The sequence below is a fragment of the Lepidochelys olivacea genome (genome assembly GCF_965140295.1).
Source record: "Lepidochelys olivacea isolate rLepOli2 genome assembly, chromosome: 2".
In the NCBI taxonomy this organism is placed as follows: Eukaryota; Metazoa; Chordata; order Testudines; family Cheloniidae; genus Lepidochelys; species Lepidochelys olivacea.
The window spans coordinates 22,691,143-22,708,246 of NC_140412.1; the positions used below are offsets into that span (position 1 = coordinate 22,691,143).

General features: G+C 40.0%; 1 protein-coding gene across 4 annotated transcripts in view; it reads left to right on the top strand.

The window, feature by feature from the left end:
* ATAD2 (ATPase family AAA domain containing 2) overlaps positions 1-17,104 on the top strand; it is a 97,897-nt gene that overhangs the window by 36,057 nt on the left and 44,736 nt on the right. For 2 of the 4 annotated variants that reach the window (XM_084620483.1, XM_084620482.1), the window contains exons 13-17: positions 618-706; positions 3,432-3,591; positions 9,025-9,115; positions 9,660-9,974; positions 16,566-16,640. In XM_084620483.1, coding sequence (XP_084476609.1) covers positions 618-706; positions 3,432-3,591; positions 9,025-9,115; positions 9,660-9,974; positions 16,566-16,640 — 730 coding nt within the window. The remainder of the gene's footprint in view (positions 1-617; positions 707-3,431; positions 3,592-9,024; positions 9,116-9,659; positions 9,975-16,565; positions 16,641-17,104) is intronic. The other 2 variants (XM_084620485.1, XM_084620484.1) reach the window with 1 other exon arrangement.

Here is a 17,104-nt window from a genome sequence, read left to right on the forward strand (position 1 = left end):
GGTGAGATACTTGAAATTTGGCAGGTGCATGGGGAGGATATAAAAAGGTGCAGAGGGGGGTTGCAGGAGCTGGGTTGGTATGGATGGGGAGCAAAGTGAGAAGGATACAGTCTGAGAACATGGAGTCTGACAGGCCTATATCTACTAGGGCATGCTCACCTCCAGGACCTGGTGCTGTACCCCAGGAGTCATGTGTCTCTACATTTCTCTCTCATCAGCAAATAGCTGTGAACTGACTGGCAAAGGGTGTGTCTCATCTGCTCATAGTGGCTGGTCCATATAGAAAATAACTACCTACTATTGCTACCAGTTATTCAGTTACCTCAAGTGGTAGAGGTCGGTGCTGTGGCTATAAAAGCCTGAACCTTCCTGATGACTCCATGTGGGGTAGGAGGGTCAATATGGTTGTACATGATAGAACTTGTTTTTTAAGGGTAGGGTTTTTTTGTTTTGGGGGATTTTTTTTAAAGTAAATAACGTCCAGGAATCTGTGTGGCATTAATTCTGGCATTTCTTAACTTTTGAGTGCTTAATGTTCTTCTAATGTAGTTTTTTGGGTGCATTATATTTTACATCTATTATTGTTTCAATATTCCTGAGTCTGCCTTTCCTTTTAGGCCTATCAGATGCGTCCTTCAATTATTTTCTTTGATGAGATAGATGGTTTGGCTCCTGTACGATCCAGTAGACAAGATCAAATTCACAGGTATTACACTTTATATTTTAAAAAGTCGAAGAGAGTTAAAATCTGCTTGAGCCTTGTAAGAGGGGGAGGCTATAGTGTTAGTAGTCTTTTATTCGTGTGTGTGTGTGTGTGTATTTATTTTTTTATATATATATGGGCATCAGCATTGGGAGGCCTCTCTAAACTTGAGTAGTATTAAGTTGCAAGTAATTAGATCTTGTGATACCAAGCTCAGTGTGAAAAGAAAAGGAGTACTTGTGGCACCTTAGAGACTAATCAATTTATTTGAGAATAAGCTTTCGTGAGCTACAGCTCGCTTCATCGGATGCAAGCTCAGCGTGGTGTTTTAATTTTTTGTAATTTAGTTTCTCTGACATGCTCCTATGTTTGTACAACCCTCCAAATGAAATTATATTTCCAGTCTGTCTGTTTGCTTTCCTTGTGGATTTAACCCTTTTCAAGCAATATCATCATCAGGGCCATACATATAAAATCAGTTGTTGCCCTTTGAACTGCAAAATTCTCTTTGAATCTGCCTTATAATTGTTAAATAAATAAATTTTTTGTTAGTGTCTAAGGTGCCACAAGTACTCCTTTTCCTTATAATTTTGTTGCAATATCCAAAACTTCATTTTAAAACAAAGTCTTTAGCCTTTATGGTTGCAATGAGAACCTTCAAATGAGAACCAAGTGTGAACCAGTGCAGTTATGTCTGCTGTCTCAGTATGCAGCCTGAAACCATAGCTCTGAGAGAAGTGTGACTTGCTTCCATTCATCCTCTTAGGGTGTCATCTTTTGAAGTCCAAAAACCATCAAGTTAATGTACTTTGCCTTGGGTGTATTTTGTGGTAGCGTGAAGTTACTGTCAGAGCTTGCTGAGGTAGAGTTATGAGAAGTTCAGTCCTACATCCCCAACATCTGAAGTTGCATGTCCCCCAATCTGAAAGAGGTGGTATATCTTCACCATAGCACTGAGAATCAGCTGCCTCCTGGTTGCTTTTTAAAAAAAAAAAAAAAGGCACCACTAGGGCCAGGTCTGCACTAGCATTCTACTTTGGTATAGCTACATCTCTCAGGGGTGTGAAAAATTCAAACCCCTGAGAGCTGTAGCTGTAACAACCTAACACCTTGTATAGATGGCACTAGGAAGAATTCTTCTGTTTACCTAGCTGCCACCTCTCTTGGAGGTGGATTACCTACACTGATGGGAGAAGCTCCTGTTAGCGTAGGTAGTGTCTACGCTGAAGCGCTACAGCTTTTTTAACTGTAAACAAGCCCCAGGTCTTCTGGGGTGCCAAAAGCTCCAGCTGTCAACATCTCTAGCTTTCCTGCAACAACTTTTCCATTTGGCACTTTTAGTACAGAAATTGGCAATACACTGAAACTTTGGGCCAGTATGAAAATGAAGAACATTAAAAAATAACAATGGATGACATACAGCAGCACAGGTATAAATAGAAGAGAGCTTGAGGGACATAAATCCACACCGTGTAGAGTTCAAGCACGAGTGTTTATTATGTACAGCACTGACAAAGTGTCATCTTGCTTATTAGGCTCAGAGATGCTGTCAATTAATTGATCACAATGGAATATATGGATTTTCCATGGACGGGGGAGAGTGACAGGGTAGGCAGTCCCACTTCCCTGGATAGGTCTAGCAGCAAGACATGATAGCACAGTAGCCAATGGTCAAAGGTTACATAATGTCTCTGCCCAGGGTCTCAAGTTAACAATTTAACATTTAATTAGTACTTTAATAAATGTATTAGTATAAAATATATACGTTGAATTCTGATTTGAGGTCCAAAGGAATGAAGTAGCTCCTTTGATTGTCCAACAGATACATATCTAGGAGTAAAAGCAAAGAGACCATGAAAGTATATGGCAGTAAAGATTGTCTTTCAAGTTGCTCATTTGTATTTTAAGGCAGGCATTGGTCCCTGGGAAAGGGAGGTGGGAGGAGGCCATATCTTATACTGACATGCTTGAACCTTTCATAAACTCAAGGTTGGATGTGTGGGAAGAACATCTCCCTACAGAAGAAACTGACACAACAGAAACAGGGCTTCTTTGTTCTATTTGCAACTTTAAATAAGAAGCAATTATTGCCCCCAACATCTGGTGTTTTGCTGACCAGGCATATCTTAGCAAAAGCAAGGTTATCTTTGGTTATTCTGCCTTCTCTTAGCTATTGCTAGGCCTCTGACCTCTTGACCAAACTCTGGACTTTGGGCCTGTACACAAATCCATATACCAGGTTATTATGTCAGCAATGGATTTTAACCCTTTAGAGCTCAGAGAGGGGTATTTGCATAACTTGGGATTCCCTGCTGTATAAGTTAGGCTTGACCATAGTATGCTTATTACAAGTAATACTATTGTTTGTATTGAGTAGTGCCCAGAGGCCCTATTCATATTGTGGTAGATTCTATACAGACATGCCCTCTTTGGGGTAAGTATCCTCTTGTTACTTAGATTGCAAGTACAATCTTTACCTTTTGGATTCAAAAAGGCTTGTTCAAGACTTTGATTCTTATCATGGTGTCTGTGTGGTCTTTGTTTGCTTATCTTGGGGGGGGGGGGGGGAATGTTCTACACAAAATATCATAAAAGGCTCTTTTAGTGACCAAAAAATAATTCCAGCAACAAAATCTTTTCCTTTCTTGATTGAAACTTGGGAAGAGAGGTCACGCTCAATGTAACAAAGGCTTAGTAAACTGAGTGAATAAAAGCATTTCTCTGTCAGTTCTATTGTATCTACGCTACTGGCACTTATGGATGGCTTGGATAGCAGAGGAGAGATTGTGGTAATTGGAGCTACCAACAGACTGGATTCAATAGATCCTGCTTTACGAAGACCTGGACGTTTTGACAGAGAATTCCTTTTCACCTTGCCAGATAAAGAGGTAAAATCTTTGATTCAACCTTAACAATAAGGTGTCAAATTATTTCTTTATAGCATAAGCCACCGTATATTGTGGAGAAATGAAGGATGTTTGGGAATGGTGAAGTTGGGATTCTGTGCTTTACTACTTGAGTGATAAAGAGGTGAGGTAATTGTTTCTTGTGGAGCGTAGGTAGGGTACTGAAAACACCACTTGTACAAAACCCTTTCATTGACCATCAATTTTGTAGCACTAGTTCCACTTTGACCATGCAGAAAAGTTGAATGTCCCCAAATAATGACACTTAATGATGCAATTACAGTGGCCTGCAATTAGCTGTAAAATATGGCAGTCTACATAGCAGAGAGAACCTGAAAATGAGAGAATGGTATATGTGACAGAACTACATTTAATTATGAGCCACTCTTGGATTAACATTTTAAATGTGCTCCAGCTTACTTAACACTTCTGATGTTAGCCTGGTTCAAAGTTGCCTTTGTGAAAAATTAATTTTGTGGTGTTTACATCTGCATGGTGGGCAACCGCACTAGACTCGTTTTAATCTGAAGTTTGTGTTTTGATATGGATATCAGTTCTGCTGTTTTGAGGTTTGGGGAAGGGGGAGGGTGTGTATTTTAAATCCCCATCTAGTAACGTATTTAAGCACACGTTTATCTTTTAAGTGTGTGAATAGTCACATGGTAAAGTTGGGCGCAGTGCTTAAAGTGCTACGATGTACCAGTGCCTTAAACATTTGAATTCATCATTAACATTCTGTGTTTAGGCTTGGCAGCATTTTATTGTAATTGAAGTATGTCAGTAAAAAATATTGACTGGTGACAGTCAGCGGGAGTGCAACTCCCCCGACCCTCCTTGCACTGCTGCAGGGCCAGTGACGCTAGATTTCTGCAGGTGCAGAGAGCCCTCTGAAGCTCCATTGTCACGGCCACACTCCCATGGCAGCGGGGCTGCAGAGGGCTTCTTGCACAGCTAGTGACACCCAGTCCCTGTAGGCAGAAGGTGCAGGGAAGGCTGCAGTCTTGGTGTGACAGAGCAGAGACACCCTGGCCAGGAGAACGAGCCTCCAGCCACACAGGGGAGGCCACCAACTGCTGAATGGCTCTTGGATGGGGACAGAGCCATTCAGCAGTGGGGCAGCTTCCCCTGAAGCTGGGGATTTGTCTTCCTCCTCACAGTCCAGGCCCAGGGTCTCTGCTCTGTCTCACCAGGATCGCAGCATTTCTCACACCTGCAGGAACTAGGTGTCACCAACCCTACAGCCATGCAAAGAACCCTCTGCAGCTCCACTGTTGTGGCCCCACTCACTCACCCACCAGCCAGTAACGTGGGGGCCATCCCCAGGCGGGAATGGTTCAGTAGAACCCCACAGCTGAGTGTTCATCATCCTCCTTTCAGTCCTGGCCTGGAGTTTCTGCTTCCATACTTTATCTTGGGCTCCATGTCCAGGCAGGCAGCCACCTGCAGGATCACTGGCAGTGCTCGGAGCTCCTGCAGCCATGCTGTCAGCACTGTCCTAACCTTACCCCTCTATAATTTCTAGCTACTGTAAAACACTTAAAAATAAAAAATAATATCCTTAAAAATAAAATATATTAATCCTGGTACCTAGTGACAGATATTTCTAATCATACTAAAATTATTAAAACCTAAGAAAAGAGGTGCAGGTTAGCTCAGATGCAACACAGAATACGATTAGGTTACCTATTAGGCATTATTGGATTGAAGTTGTCTATGTAACAGTTAGTTATTTTTGTTGGTAGATTCTCAGTGCCTGTTCTCTTACATACTTAAACTGGGCTTTTGCAAACATTCAAACTCAGCTGGGCTGAAGAGCTTTAAATTTTGTTCCGTTCGTTGAAAATGTTCTTGCTGTTTAATCAAAAGTATGAGTTAAAATATTAAATATAAATAACTCAGAATAGCTAGTCCTTCTCCTTGATGTCAAATACTTTTTAAGTTGAGGGTTTTCTCTGTTTAATATAAAATAAAAATTTAAGGAAATGGGAGTTGCACTATAATAAATTTGGGGATAGCTTGACACTTTAGAAGTAGATGGCTAGTTCCAAAGATCTATAATCCAAATTCTTCCCTCCACATTCTATGAAAGGCCTGAAGGTTCTTGTCCTAATTGTACATCAGTCTCACCTCTACTTCCCTGATGCACGTGCCTACAAGTCTACCAACTGAGGCATGTGGAAACACTATCTTCCTCTTACTGTATTTCTACTTCTCTCTGTGTTACCACCTTTTAAAAAGGAACTGGTGACCCAGTTATTCTATGGAGCAGAGCTGCCTGGGCCACTTAAGGCTCTACGGCAATGTGAACCTTTGAATTTTGTCTTAGTAAAGCATAACTCCTGGGGAAATGGTCTGTTAAGATCTTTTAGAGCAAACATCAGTATTGGTAAAAATCATTTTAAAGTAAATGACACTTGAGATTGAAACCAGTTTTCACTGTATGATGGGTTTTACAGACCCCATACTAACCTAGAGCAAGGCATGGGTCAGTACTGGGCAAGGAAGACCACATTCCTTAGCAGCTGCTAGGCATGCTGCAGTTGAAGGAACAGCTTAAAAGGGCATTGGGAGCCCAGAGGCAAGGGGGGGAAAGAGCTGCAGGCTGTACCAGAAAGTGAGGCTGACACAGGGAACTGTTAGGAAGAGTGATTACAGCATTAGTAACGCCACTGTGGAAGCAGTGATCCATATTCTCCACCCCATTTTGCAGTTGGGAACCCAAGAGAGGCCTCAAAGGAGGAGACGTTGTTCCCTGGTAGACTGTGCTGATACTGTACTGCTAAGACTGGGACCATGTCCCAGACAGAGGAGCCACAGCCCAGTAGGAAGTGACCCGTAAGGCAGCGTAACTTTGGGAGGACCAAGTGGTCCAGACACTGCACCACTCCTTTAGGGCCCTGGTTTGGGACCCCCTAGTCTTTGTTGTGTCAGAATCTCAAGGGGTGGGGGGGAGGAGAAGAGGCATACGGAAGGAACCGTGGCCCATGGTATACAACCCAGCAGGGCTCCCTCCAGGATGAGCAGACTGAAGAGAACTGTGGAGCCATTGCCTGGCCACTAGGCCAGTTGGCTGGTGGACTGACACACTGTACTGTTAATGTGGCCTAAAATGTATAACACAAAAGCATGCCTCACCTATTTAGAATAATCTTGACCCTTTCTGGTAGAGGGACTGTGTGGTTTGTTTTTTTAAATAGGTTGAATACAAGCTAAAAATCTGAACTGCTAGTACTTCTATTAATGTGTTAAGAAGAATCTCTGTTATGAAGGAGAGAACTTCAGATCTAGATAAAGCTGACTGAATGACTACAAACTTTTAGATGGATAAAGTGAGTAGTATGTGAGAGGCAAAGTAGTGTTAGCATACTGAAAATCATTTTGAACTAACTTGGCAGTTCCCAGACTGTTGTCATTGAAGCAGATACTGGTTCTCTGCACAGAGATGGCTAGTTTTATTGTGCTGGTTGTCATCCTAGTTTCCAGCTGCTTCCTTAAGTGTCCAAGGTTTTCATTGTGAAGAGCGTGTTGGAGGCTTGTGAAAATAACTGGAAGCAAAATTGGAGGAGCTAGTTTATTTGCTTACACTAATTGTGGTTGTGAGAAGGAAATGCAGCCAACAGTAAACAAGGGCTACCAACTAGCAGTGGAAGAAGAATGTCCAGGGGATGAAGGGAACCAAACTGAGAGGAAGGAAGTATGTGCAGTGGAAGACCAGGTAATGGAGAAACATGTGGCCAAAGCAAGGGCAGGGAGAAGAGAAGAAAGTGGAGATGAGGGGATATGAAATGAAAAGCAAAAAATACACTGTGACTGACGGTTTTTTGAGAAGGGCCAGAAAGGTTAATGGGTTAAAGACTGGTAAAAATACATAAATACTACTTTAAAATAATTGCCATAGTTCCTGCATAGATAGTGTGATTATGAATGGGAAAGGAGGTGGTCTTAAAATAGGTTTCAGAGTAACAGCCGTGTTAGTCTGTATTCGCAAAAAGAAAAGGAGTACTTGTGGCACCTTAGAGACTAACCAATTTATTTGAGCATGAGCTTTCGTGAGCTACAGCTCACTTCATCTGCAGTTTCCACGGTATGCATCCAATGAAGTGAGCTGTAGCTCACGAAGGCTCATGCTCAAATAAATTGGTCTTAAAATATAATTTCTATTTTACGTGAGCTGCACTGTGGAAGAATTCTACCAACCCCTAATCTAATTTATTAATCTGAATGCCAGGAAATACTTCAGGAATCATTGTATTTAGCCAGAGATTCAATTTTTGAAGACCGAATGGGGACAGAGCACCCCTTGCAGGTTTTCTGGTTCAGTGACAGTTGTTTAGGCCAGGTAATAGCAATTATTACCATTATAAAACTTGTCTTAATTGCTACTGTTAGTCTAAATATTAAACATAAAGCCAAGGCCACTTTGTTTTTAAAAATAAATGTGTTTAAAATGAAATCTGAATTTAATACAAAATATATTAAGGCCTAAACTTCCTATTATCTCTTAAAACATTTTAAATAAAAAAAAAATGCTGAATCCATGAGCCACTACCCAAAACTGAGTAAAAGTCTGCTTTTGCTGTACAAAAAAAAATCATGAGGGAAAAAATCTAACTTTTGAGGTCAAGCCTTATAAATATGGCATGGTACTAGTAAATAGGCAATATATTGTTCATCATTTTTAGCGTACTAAAAATGTACAATTAATAAACTGAAAATATTAAGCTATATAGTTGTTTAAATAAATGTATACAGTTTATAGTGTACCCTTCTAGGTAGCAAAAAGATGTACCAAATCTAGTATAATGGCTCTATTTAGCTATAAATCAACAGGTTTAATGGTTATATCAAGCAAGAAGGATGTACCTTATTTTCCTTTTTTAAAAAAAAAAAAAAAACCTGATGTAAAAATTGAAAAGTTGATGGAAAATTAATGATTTAAATTAAGGCTTTCATCTTGATTAAAATAATTTACATTGCCTTGATTTTAAATCAATCCACTGGGAAGGTAGCTGAACTAACAGGTCTCCCATCTTGAACTTGTGATTCTATAAATTTGGGAAATTTTCCTTAGGAAAAATATATCGTTACCAACCTTAGCTAGAAGTGGAGAGAATTCTTTCAAGATCATTAGGCTTAAACTTAAGAGAACTCACTTTTTGTCCTGGGAGCTTTCAATGGCTTTCCTTGTTAAAAGGAACACCTGAAAAGAAGTGTGTCCAATTTAAGAAGCATCTAAAACCTTAAATTTGTTGAAAAGAATAGTCACTATTTTAGGAAAGTAAATTCTAGTAATATATTAACATTTCCTTTTTAATAAAAGAGGTGATTATATTGTCATCTACTTTTAAACTAAAGATTTTTACAGGGAAAAACAGGATGTGCTCTTTTTTTAAAAAAAAAAGTCTTTATTTCTAGGCTAGAAAAGAGATTCTCAAGATTCACACAAGAGACTGGACCCCTAAGCCATTGGACGCGTTTCTTGAAGAGTTAGCAGAAAAATGTGTTGGTAAGATTAAGAACCAAAAGAGTTATCAGAGAATACAAGTGACTAACTTATAGTTTAGCACATTCTCATCTAAAAGCTTAATACTAAGCTTATTTAATTAAAATACTTATTTTTCTTTGATTCTTTTCATCCACTAATTGTTAGAAGTTGTTTTTATATGAATATAGACATTTATTTTTAACCACACTCACACTTTCACCATTCTTCTGGCAAAGGGGGCTGGATGCAGTTCTCTTTTATTAGAAGTCCATCTAGACCACTAAGAATGCAATCTTGTAATGGGTCTGCTCAGGGCCCCACTTACGTCAGTGAGGCTTTGCACAGGCAGAGAAGACCACCAGCAGAGTAGTTGGGCGATAGCAGTATGAGGCATTTCTTACTTATATCCCTTCCTTTTTCTCCCAGAAGGTTGAGCATGCTGCCTCTGTTAGGCTTCATCTCCTGCTGGGCCAGATAGTTACATACTCTAGCTTTGCGTATGCTGCTTCTAGACCTTTTTTGGTTGTCTGAGACAAAGAACTAAATTTCATTTATTTGTTCATAGGATATTGTGGTGCAGATATTAAGTCCATATGTTCTGAAGCTGCTTTGTGTGCCTTGCGCCGACGTTATCCTCAGATATACACTAGCAGTGAGAAGTTGCAGTTGGATATCTCTTCTATTAAAATAACAGCTAAGGATTTTGTTGTGGCTATGCAGAAGACTATACCAGCTTCTCAAAGAGCTGTGACTTCACCTGGCCAAGCACTCTCAGCCATTTCTAAACCACTGCTTGAAAAAACACTTCACAGAATTTTAGGAGCCCTACAAAGAGTGTTTCCACATGTGGAGCTTGGAATAAAAAAAGGACAAAAGACAGGTAAAACACTCTATTATTATTTTTATTTTATTAATTTATTTTGAATTCTTGCATATTTCTGTCACGGTAAAAGCTTTTTTTTAATTTGTGACGTTAACACACTAAATGTATTTACATTTCCCAATTTCTGTGTGTGCATGTAAACTTTTGGACAGTAGAATTTTGGTTATTTGTGATGGCTGAGTCTTCCATGGTTCTGCGGCCATGGAATCTACCCCAGATACAGAGTTTTGTTGAAAGAAATTTAGGCTTAACTTCATTCCTTACATTTACAAGAACATCCCATATGTAAAACAGTGCATACAGTGAACCTCAGAGTTATGAACACCAGAGTTACGAACTGATCAGTCAAACACACACCTCACATGAAACCGGATGTACACAATCCGGCAGCAACAGAGACCAAAAAAAAAACCCAGCCAAATACAGTACTGTGTTTAAACTTAAACTATTAAAAAAAGGAAAGCTGCAGAAGAAAAATGCTTAGTAAAGTTTCAAAGCTGCATTAAATCAATGTTCAGTTGTAAACTTTTGAAAGAACAACCATAACGTTTTGTTCAGAGTTATGAACAACCTCCACTCCTGAGGTGTTTATAACTGAGGTTCTACTGTAATTGTATTCCTTTGTCCTGAGATAGCATGAAATAATAGATCTGAGAGGTGTGAACTACACTCATTCATCTCAGTGTGGTAATGCTAAAGCCCAGAGAACATGGGAATTGCCATACTGGAGCAGACCTGTGATTCATGTACTATAGTAGCTTGTCTCCAAAAACGGCCATCACCAGATTCTTCAGAGAAGGTGCAAGAAACCCCCAGTAGGCAGACATGGAATAATCTAGATGCCCGGTAAAGTCTCCTCATCATCCCTAATAGGTAGGGATTGGTTGCAAAACCTAAAGTATGAGGATTTTATGTCCCTCCCCAAACCTTTTTAACATTAACTGTTATAATTCTGGAAATTCTACTTATACCTAAACATCCAATCCCTCTCTGAACAACTTCAAAACTTTGTCTTTACTGAGAATTAATAGTCCTGATTTCAGTCATGGCTAGCAGTCGTGTCTTGACATGTGCAAACCTCTGCCCACCAGCGGTTAAGGGTGAGAAAATTCCTTCCTTCCAACTGCCATATATCCAGCTCCTCTTCTGCCCTTTTTTCTGAAGCTAAAACCTCTAGTTTTGCCCAACGACACATACGCTGCACTTGAATATGAGCATACAGAATTGTAATGCATTTGAAAAAAGCATAAAGTAAACTGTAAAACATTTCACAATTAAGATTTATATCTAATACAAAACAAATAATAATTACACTACAACTTGCATTTCAGAGTTATTATATTAAGCATCACTCTCCTGCAGAATTAGAGTTCATGTTGTGCAAAGGTTCTACTTGTCTGCAAATATGCATGGCTCTTTTCAGGCATAGAAACAACAGAATTTTTACCCTGAAGAATTTTATAATCCAATTTATAATTGTATTTAGTATTTGCACTCTAAGTGACAATCCCTCACATAGTCTATATGTGCCTCTTGAGAATAAACATGTTGTTCTAACAGCTGTATATTATTTGCACTTTTATATATTTAGTCTGGGAACATGATGTAGTAAAATCTCATTCCTTGGGCAAATTAGAGATCAAAAAGTAAGAGGTGACATTTAATTTGTAAAAAGATACAAGCATCACCCTCGGCGGTATCGTGGGGAGTGGGAAAGGCAGTACTCCCTGCCCTCCGAGCTCCAGGTCCTCTGGCTGGTGGAAATATTGACAATAGTGTCATTGAAATCTGCCAAGTTGGGTATCCTTCAAAAGCCCTTTCATCCACGAACACAATAGTACCAAACATGACAAGTTTAGAACAACTATGTAGATATATATGCTAGAAAATGTTTATTTTAAAACTTTTTAAAATTATATTTTAACACAGGGGTGCATTGCTTACAATTTAAAAAAAAAAAAAAAAGACAGATACTCTTAGGAAGGTTAGCCTTGATGTATAGGATTGAAAACATTTATTTATCAAAGTAGTCTCTGTCTAGGGCACCACTACTAGACACATAGTGCAGCACACATGAGGATCAGTGTAACAATTTCACTGGCCAAAAAACAAACAAAGAAAAAGTGGTAGGATCCGAGTCTAAAATAGGAAAAGAACAAGTCAAAAATTACTTGGACAAGTTAGATATCTTCAAATCACCAGGGCCTGATGAAGTGCATCCTAGAATACTCAAGGAGCTGACTGAGGAGGTATCTGCGCCATTAGCAATTATCTTCGAAAAGCCATGGAAGACGGGAGACATTCCAGAAGACTGAAAAAGGGCAAATATAGTGCCCATCTATAAAAAGGGAAATAAGGACAACCCAGGGAATTACAGACCAGTCAGTTTAACTTCTATACCCGGAAAGATAATGGAGCAAATAATTAAGCAATCAATTTGCAAACACCTGGAAGATAATAAGGTGATAAATAACAGTCAGCATGGATTTGTCAAGGACAAATAGTGTTAAATCAACCTGATAGCTTTCTTTGACAGGGTAACAAGCCTTGTGGATAGGGTGGAAGAGGTAGATGTGGTATATCTTGACTTTAGTAAGGCTTTTGATACTGCCTCGCATGACCTTCTCATAAACAAACTAGGGAAATGTAACCTAGATGGAGCTACTACAAGGTGGGTGCATAACTGGTTGGAAAATCATTCCCAGAGAATAGTTATCAGTGGTTCACAGTCATGCTGGAAGGGCATAACGAGCGGGTCCTGCAGTTCTGGGTCCGATTCTGTTCAATATCTTCTTCAATGATATAGATCATGTTATAGAGAGTACACTTATAAAGTTTGCAGACGATACCAAGCTAGGAGAGGATAGGATTAAAATTCAAAATGATCTGGACAAACTGGAGAAATGGTCTGAAGTAAACAGGATGAAATTCAGTAAGGACAAATGCAGAGTTCTCCACTTCGGAAGGAACAATCAGTTGTACACATACAAAATGGGAAATGACTGCCTAGGAAGGAGTACTGCAGAAAGGGATCTGGGGGTCCTAGTGAACCACAAGCTAAATGAGCCAACAGTGTAACGCTGTTCCAAAAAAAGCAAACATTCTGTGATGTATTAGCAGGAGTATTGTAAGCGAGACATGAGAAGTAATTCTTCCTCTCTACTCCACGCTGATTAGGCCTCAACTGGAGTATTGTGTCCAGTTCAGAGTGCCACATTTCAGGAACGATGTGGACAAATTGGAGAAAGTCCAAAGAAGAGCAACAAAAATGATTCAAGGTCTAGAAAACATGATGTATGAGGGAAGATTGAAAAAATTGGGTTTGTTTACTCTGGAGAAGAGAAGACTGAGAAAGGACATAAGTTTTCAAGTACATAAAAGGTTGTTACAAGAAGGAAGGAGAAAAATTGTTCTTCTTAACCTCTGAGGATAGGACAAGAAGCAATGGGCTTAAATTGCAGCAAGGGAGGTTTTGGTTGGACATTAGGAAAAACTTCCTAACCATCAGAGTGGTTAAAAACTGGAATAAATTGCCAAGGGCAGTTGTGGAATCTCCATCATTGGGGATTTTTAAGAGCAGGTTGGACAAACACCTGTCAGGGATGGTCTAGATAATACTTAGTCCTGCCTTGAGTGCAGGGTACTGGACTAGATGACCTCTTGAGGTCCCTTCCAGTTCTATGATTCTATATCTCTGTACAAGGCAGGCTGCTGACTAAACATTTGCAGGGTGGTGAGCATCTGTTCTTTTCACACAAGCATTTGAGTAGCTGGAGAATTAATTCCAGGAGTACATGGTATTTCACACACAACTGTTGTGATCAGACATATCCATGCCTGATAAAGGAGGATAGTTTTGGATGTTCTTAGTCATCCCGGAGCCATTCCATTGCTTGATCATTTGCCCTTGTAATAGCAGGTATTAATGCTCCCCTTGTTGGGGGCAGTTTTTCTCCATTTGTCTGCTTCTTAGAAAACATTCATCAATGTAGCTCTGCATGTGTCATAATGTTGGTCTTCAAATGATAAACTCAGCATATGAACTCCTCCAGTGCATTTATGATTTCATCAGCGACAGTCTCTGCCATTACAAGCACCTTCAGAGTGAGGAGAGTCTCTACAGAGGCTGAATCAAATGCTTTCCAGCAGGATAATATGGTCTTTTAGGATATGACGCTACTGGAAGGCTGGCTGGAAAGAGCGGCTCTCAATGGTCCGAGTGATAGGAACATATCTCTGAGGAATATATAGCAATTCCGTTCCCCAGCAGCACAAAAACAGAATCTTACAGAGGTCTTGGGTAGCATCTCTAAGAGCACTAGAACATCTGTCTTGTGCAAACATCCGGAGTTTAGAAGAACACCTCTCTGTGGCATTGACGGCAGTCAAGAAAATTTTAGTGTCATCCTCCTCATGGGAACCAACAAAGAAACTCCACTGAACTTCACAAGGCAGCACCTTCATTATGCCATGTGACGACACAATTTTTCAAACAATTCTTCATGTGTTGGAGCATTTTACTTGCAAGGTATGTGGTTAACTCATCCTTCATGCAAGTACGAGACACTAGCTTCTTCACTGTGACATTGGAAATGTTCATGGAGTCATTGATTTTTTGTATTGGACAGATGCAATACCATGGAGTCACTTCTTTCTAATGATATTTTTTAATTGATTCCTCTGCATACATATCAAACATGAGGTAGACTTCTTCATAGTCCAGTATTTTCTCTGTAGCCTCAGAATGAAATGTTCTCACCCAGTCTGTCTCTTTTCTCCCTGTCCTCCATGTGTCCTATGCTGTCCATTCCTCCCATGTCCTGTGCCTCCTTACTGGCCCCCTGGGCAAGACGCTATGAGGAACGTAGCCTCTTCTCTTCCCTATCCACATTTGCTCTCTGTTCTAGTGCCACAGCAACTCCCAGTGGGCAAAAGGTGCTACTTCTCCAGAGGAACGTATTTTCTGTGGAGAGAAAAAAAATTCTGCATGGGACATGAATTCTGTGTGTGCACAGTGGCTCAGAACTCCTCAAGGAGTAGCAGTTGTATTTGTTCATGCATTCCATCTGCATAAGGAATGTTAATTGAACTGAGTAATCAGTGGGGTTAGCAGGTATCATTGGCAGGATACATACTCGGTCATTTGCTATGGCATCTCATGGATTCCTGAGTTAAAGACTGACCATGGTGGAATATACCTTTCTCCTGAAATGATGTAGTATGGTATGACCTGCATGTCTGGAACATTTGAGGGTACATCTTCTATCACTTCTGCACAATAACAAAGTTGTTGTGAATGTTAGTGGGATGCACTCCCACTAACATTCGCAATAATTTTGGGAAGGTTAACAAGGTTAGTGAATGTAGAAAGCTCTACTGTAGTTGATTTAGCTGCTGCTTTATTGAAAACTGGACTTCTTGGACTTCAGAATTTTTGGACCTTGATAGGAAAGTGAGTGAGTCATGAAGTCAGGAAGCTCCTTCAAGGAACGGTTCTTTGCTGGTTCAGAGAGAAATTGAGGGACTGATCCCCATTAATACATTCCTGATAGCAGACCATAACAGTAGCATGAAGGGTACCTTTGCTATCTGCTGTATCTTCAAGGAAGTCTAAGTAATCGGCAGGACAAAATATAAAACTGCCATATGGAATTCAATGAAGGGTTGTACATTCCTCTAGACCTCATCAAGGGTAAAGAACCTCATTTGCAATTGCAGTCTCCAGACAGAGTACTTTGGTTCCTCCACAGACTACAGCAATGCTGTGCATAAACTGCACAAGGAATTTATTATAGGTTTTGGAATTAATTGTTAAACCAATGGCCACTTGTAGTGGTAGATTATGCATATGCCTTGGGGGGGATGTGTGTGTGTGTGTGTGTGTGTGTGTGTGTTTGGAAACCTGTCTTTCACTGAAGCGCTCGTGCATGAGACTTTGTGATAAAAGGAAACCCTTGTACTTCCCTTGCTTACTGTCCTGTTTTGCAGGTGCTGAAGTCACTGCAATCACAGATGCACCATTTAAAGTAGCAGTACAGGTCAAATGTATTTATTTTTTCAGGTTTGGCATTCAGTGTGGATCCCTAAAACTCCCACGAACTGCGGGACAAAATGCTTTTCCATAAAACATTTGGTAGCTGCAAACAGTCTTCTCTTGTCAGGAAAAAACTATGTATTACTGGTGACATCAGCACTTTCATTACCATGGTTTTTGGGGCTTTTAAGGTGTCATAAATATAAAGGGAAGGGTAAACACCTTTAAATCCTTCCTGGTTAGAGGAAAAAAACCTTTGACCTGTAAAAGGTTAAGAAGCTAAGACAACCTTGCTGGCACCTGACCAAAATGACCAATGAGGAGACCAGATACTTTCAAAGCTGGAGGGGGTGGGAACAAAGGGTTCTCTCTGTCTGTGTGTGTGTTGGTTTTTGCCGGGACCAGAGCAGGATTGCAGGTCAGAACTCCTGTAAAAAGTCAGTAAGCAATCTAGTTAGATATGCATTAGATTCTGTTTTGTTTAAATGGCTGATAAAATAAGTTGTGCTGAATGGGATGTATATTCCTGTTTTTGTGTCTTTTTGTAACTTAAGGTTTTGCCCAGAGGGATTCTCTATGTTTTGAATCTGATTACCCTGTAAGGTATTTACCATCCTGCTTTTACAGAGGTGATTCTTTTACTTTTTTTCTTCAATTAAAATTCTTCTTTTAAGAACCTGATTGCCTTTTCCTTGTTCTTAAGACCTTAATGGTTTGGGTCTGTGTTCACCTATGCAAATTGGTGAGGATTTTTATCAAGCCTTCCCAAGGAAAGGGGGATGGGGGGGGGGAGACGTTTCCAAGTGGGCTCTTTCCCTGTTATATTTGGTGGTGGCAGCAGTAAAGTCCAGGGACAAAAGGAAAAATAGTTTGTACCTTGGGGAAGTTTTAACCTAAGCTGGTAAAAATAAGCTTAGGGGCTTTTTCATGCAGGTCCCCACATCTGTACCCTAGATTCAGAGTGGGGAAGGAACCTTGACATAAGGTGATTCATTGTTGCAGATAGGATTACTAAAAACTACATCAGTGTCCCACAGTTCATCTTCGATAAGTGCTTTAGGAGCATTTCTGCTAACCATTTGTTCCTCTTCAG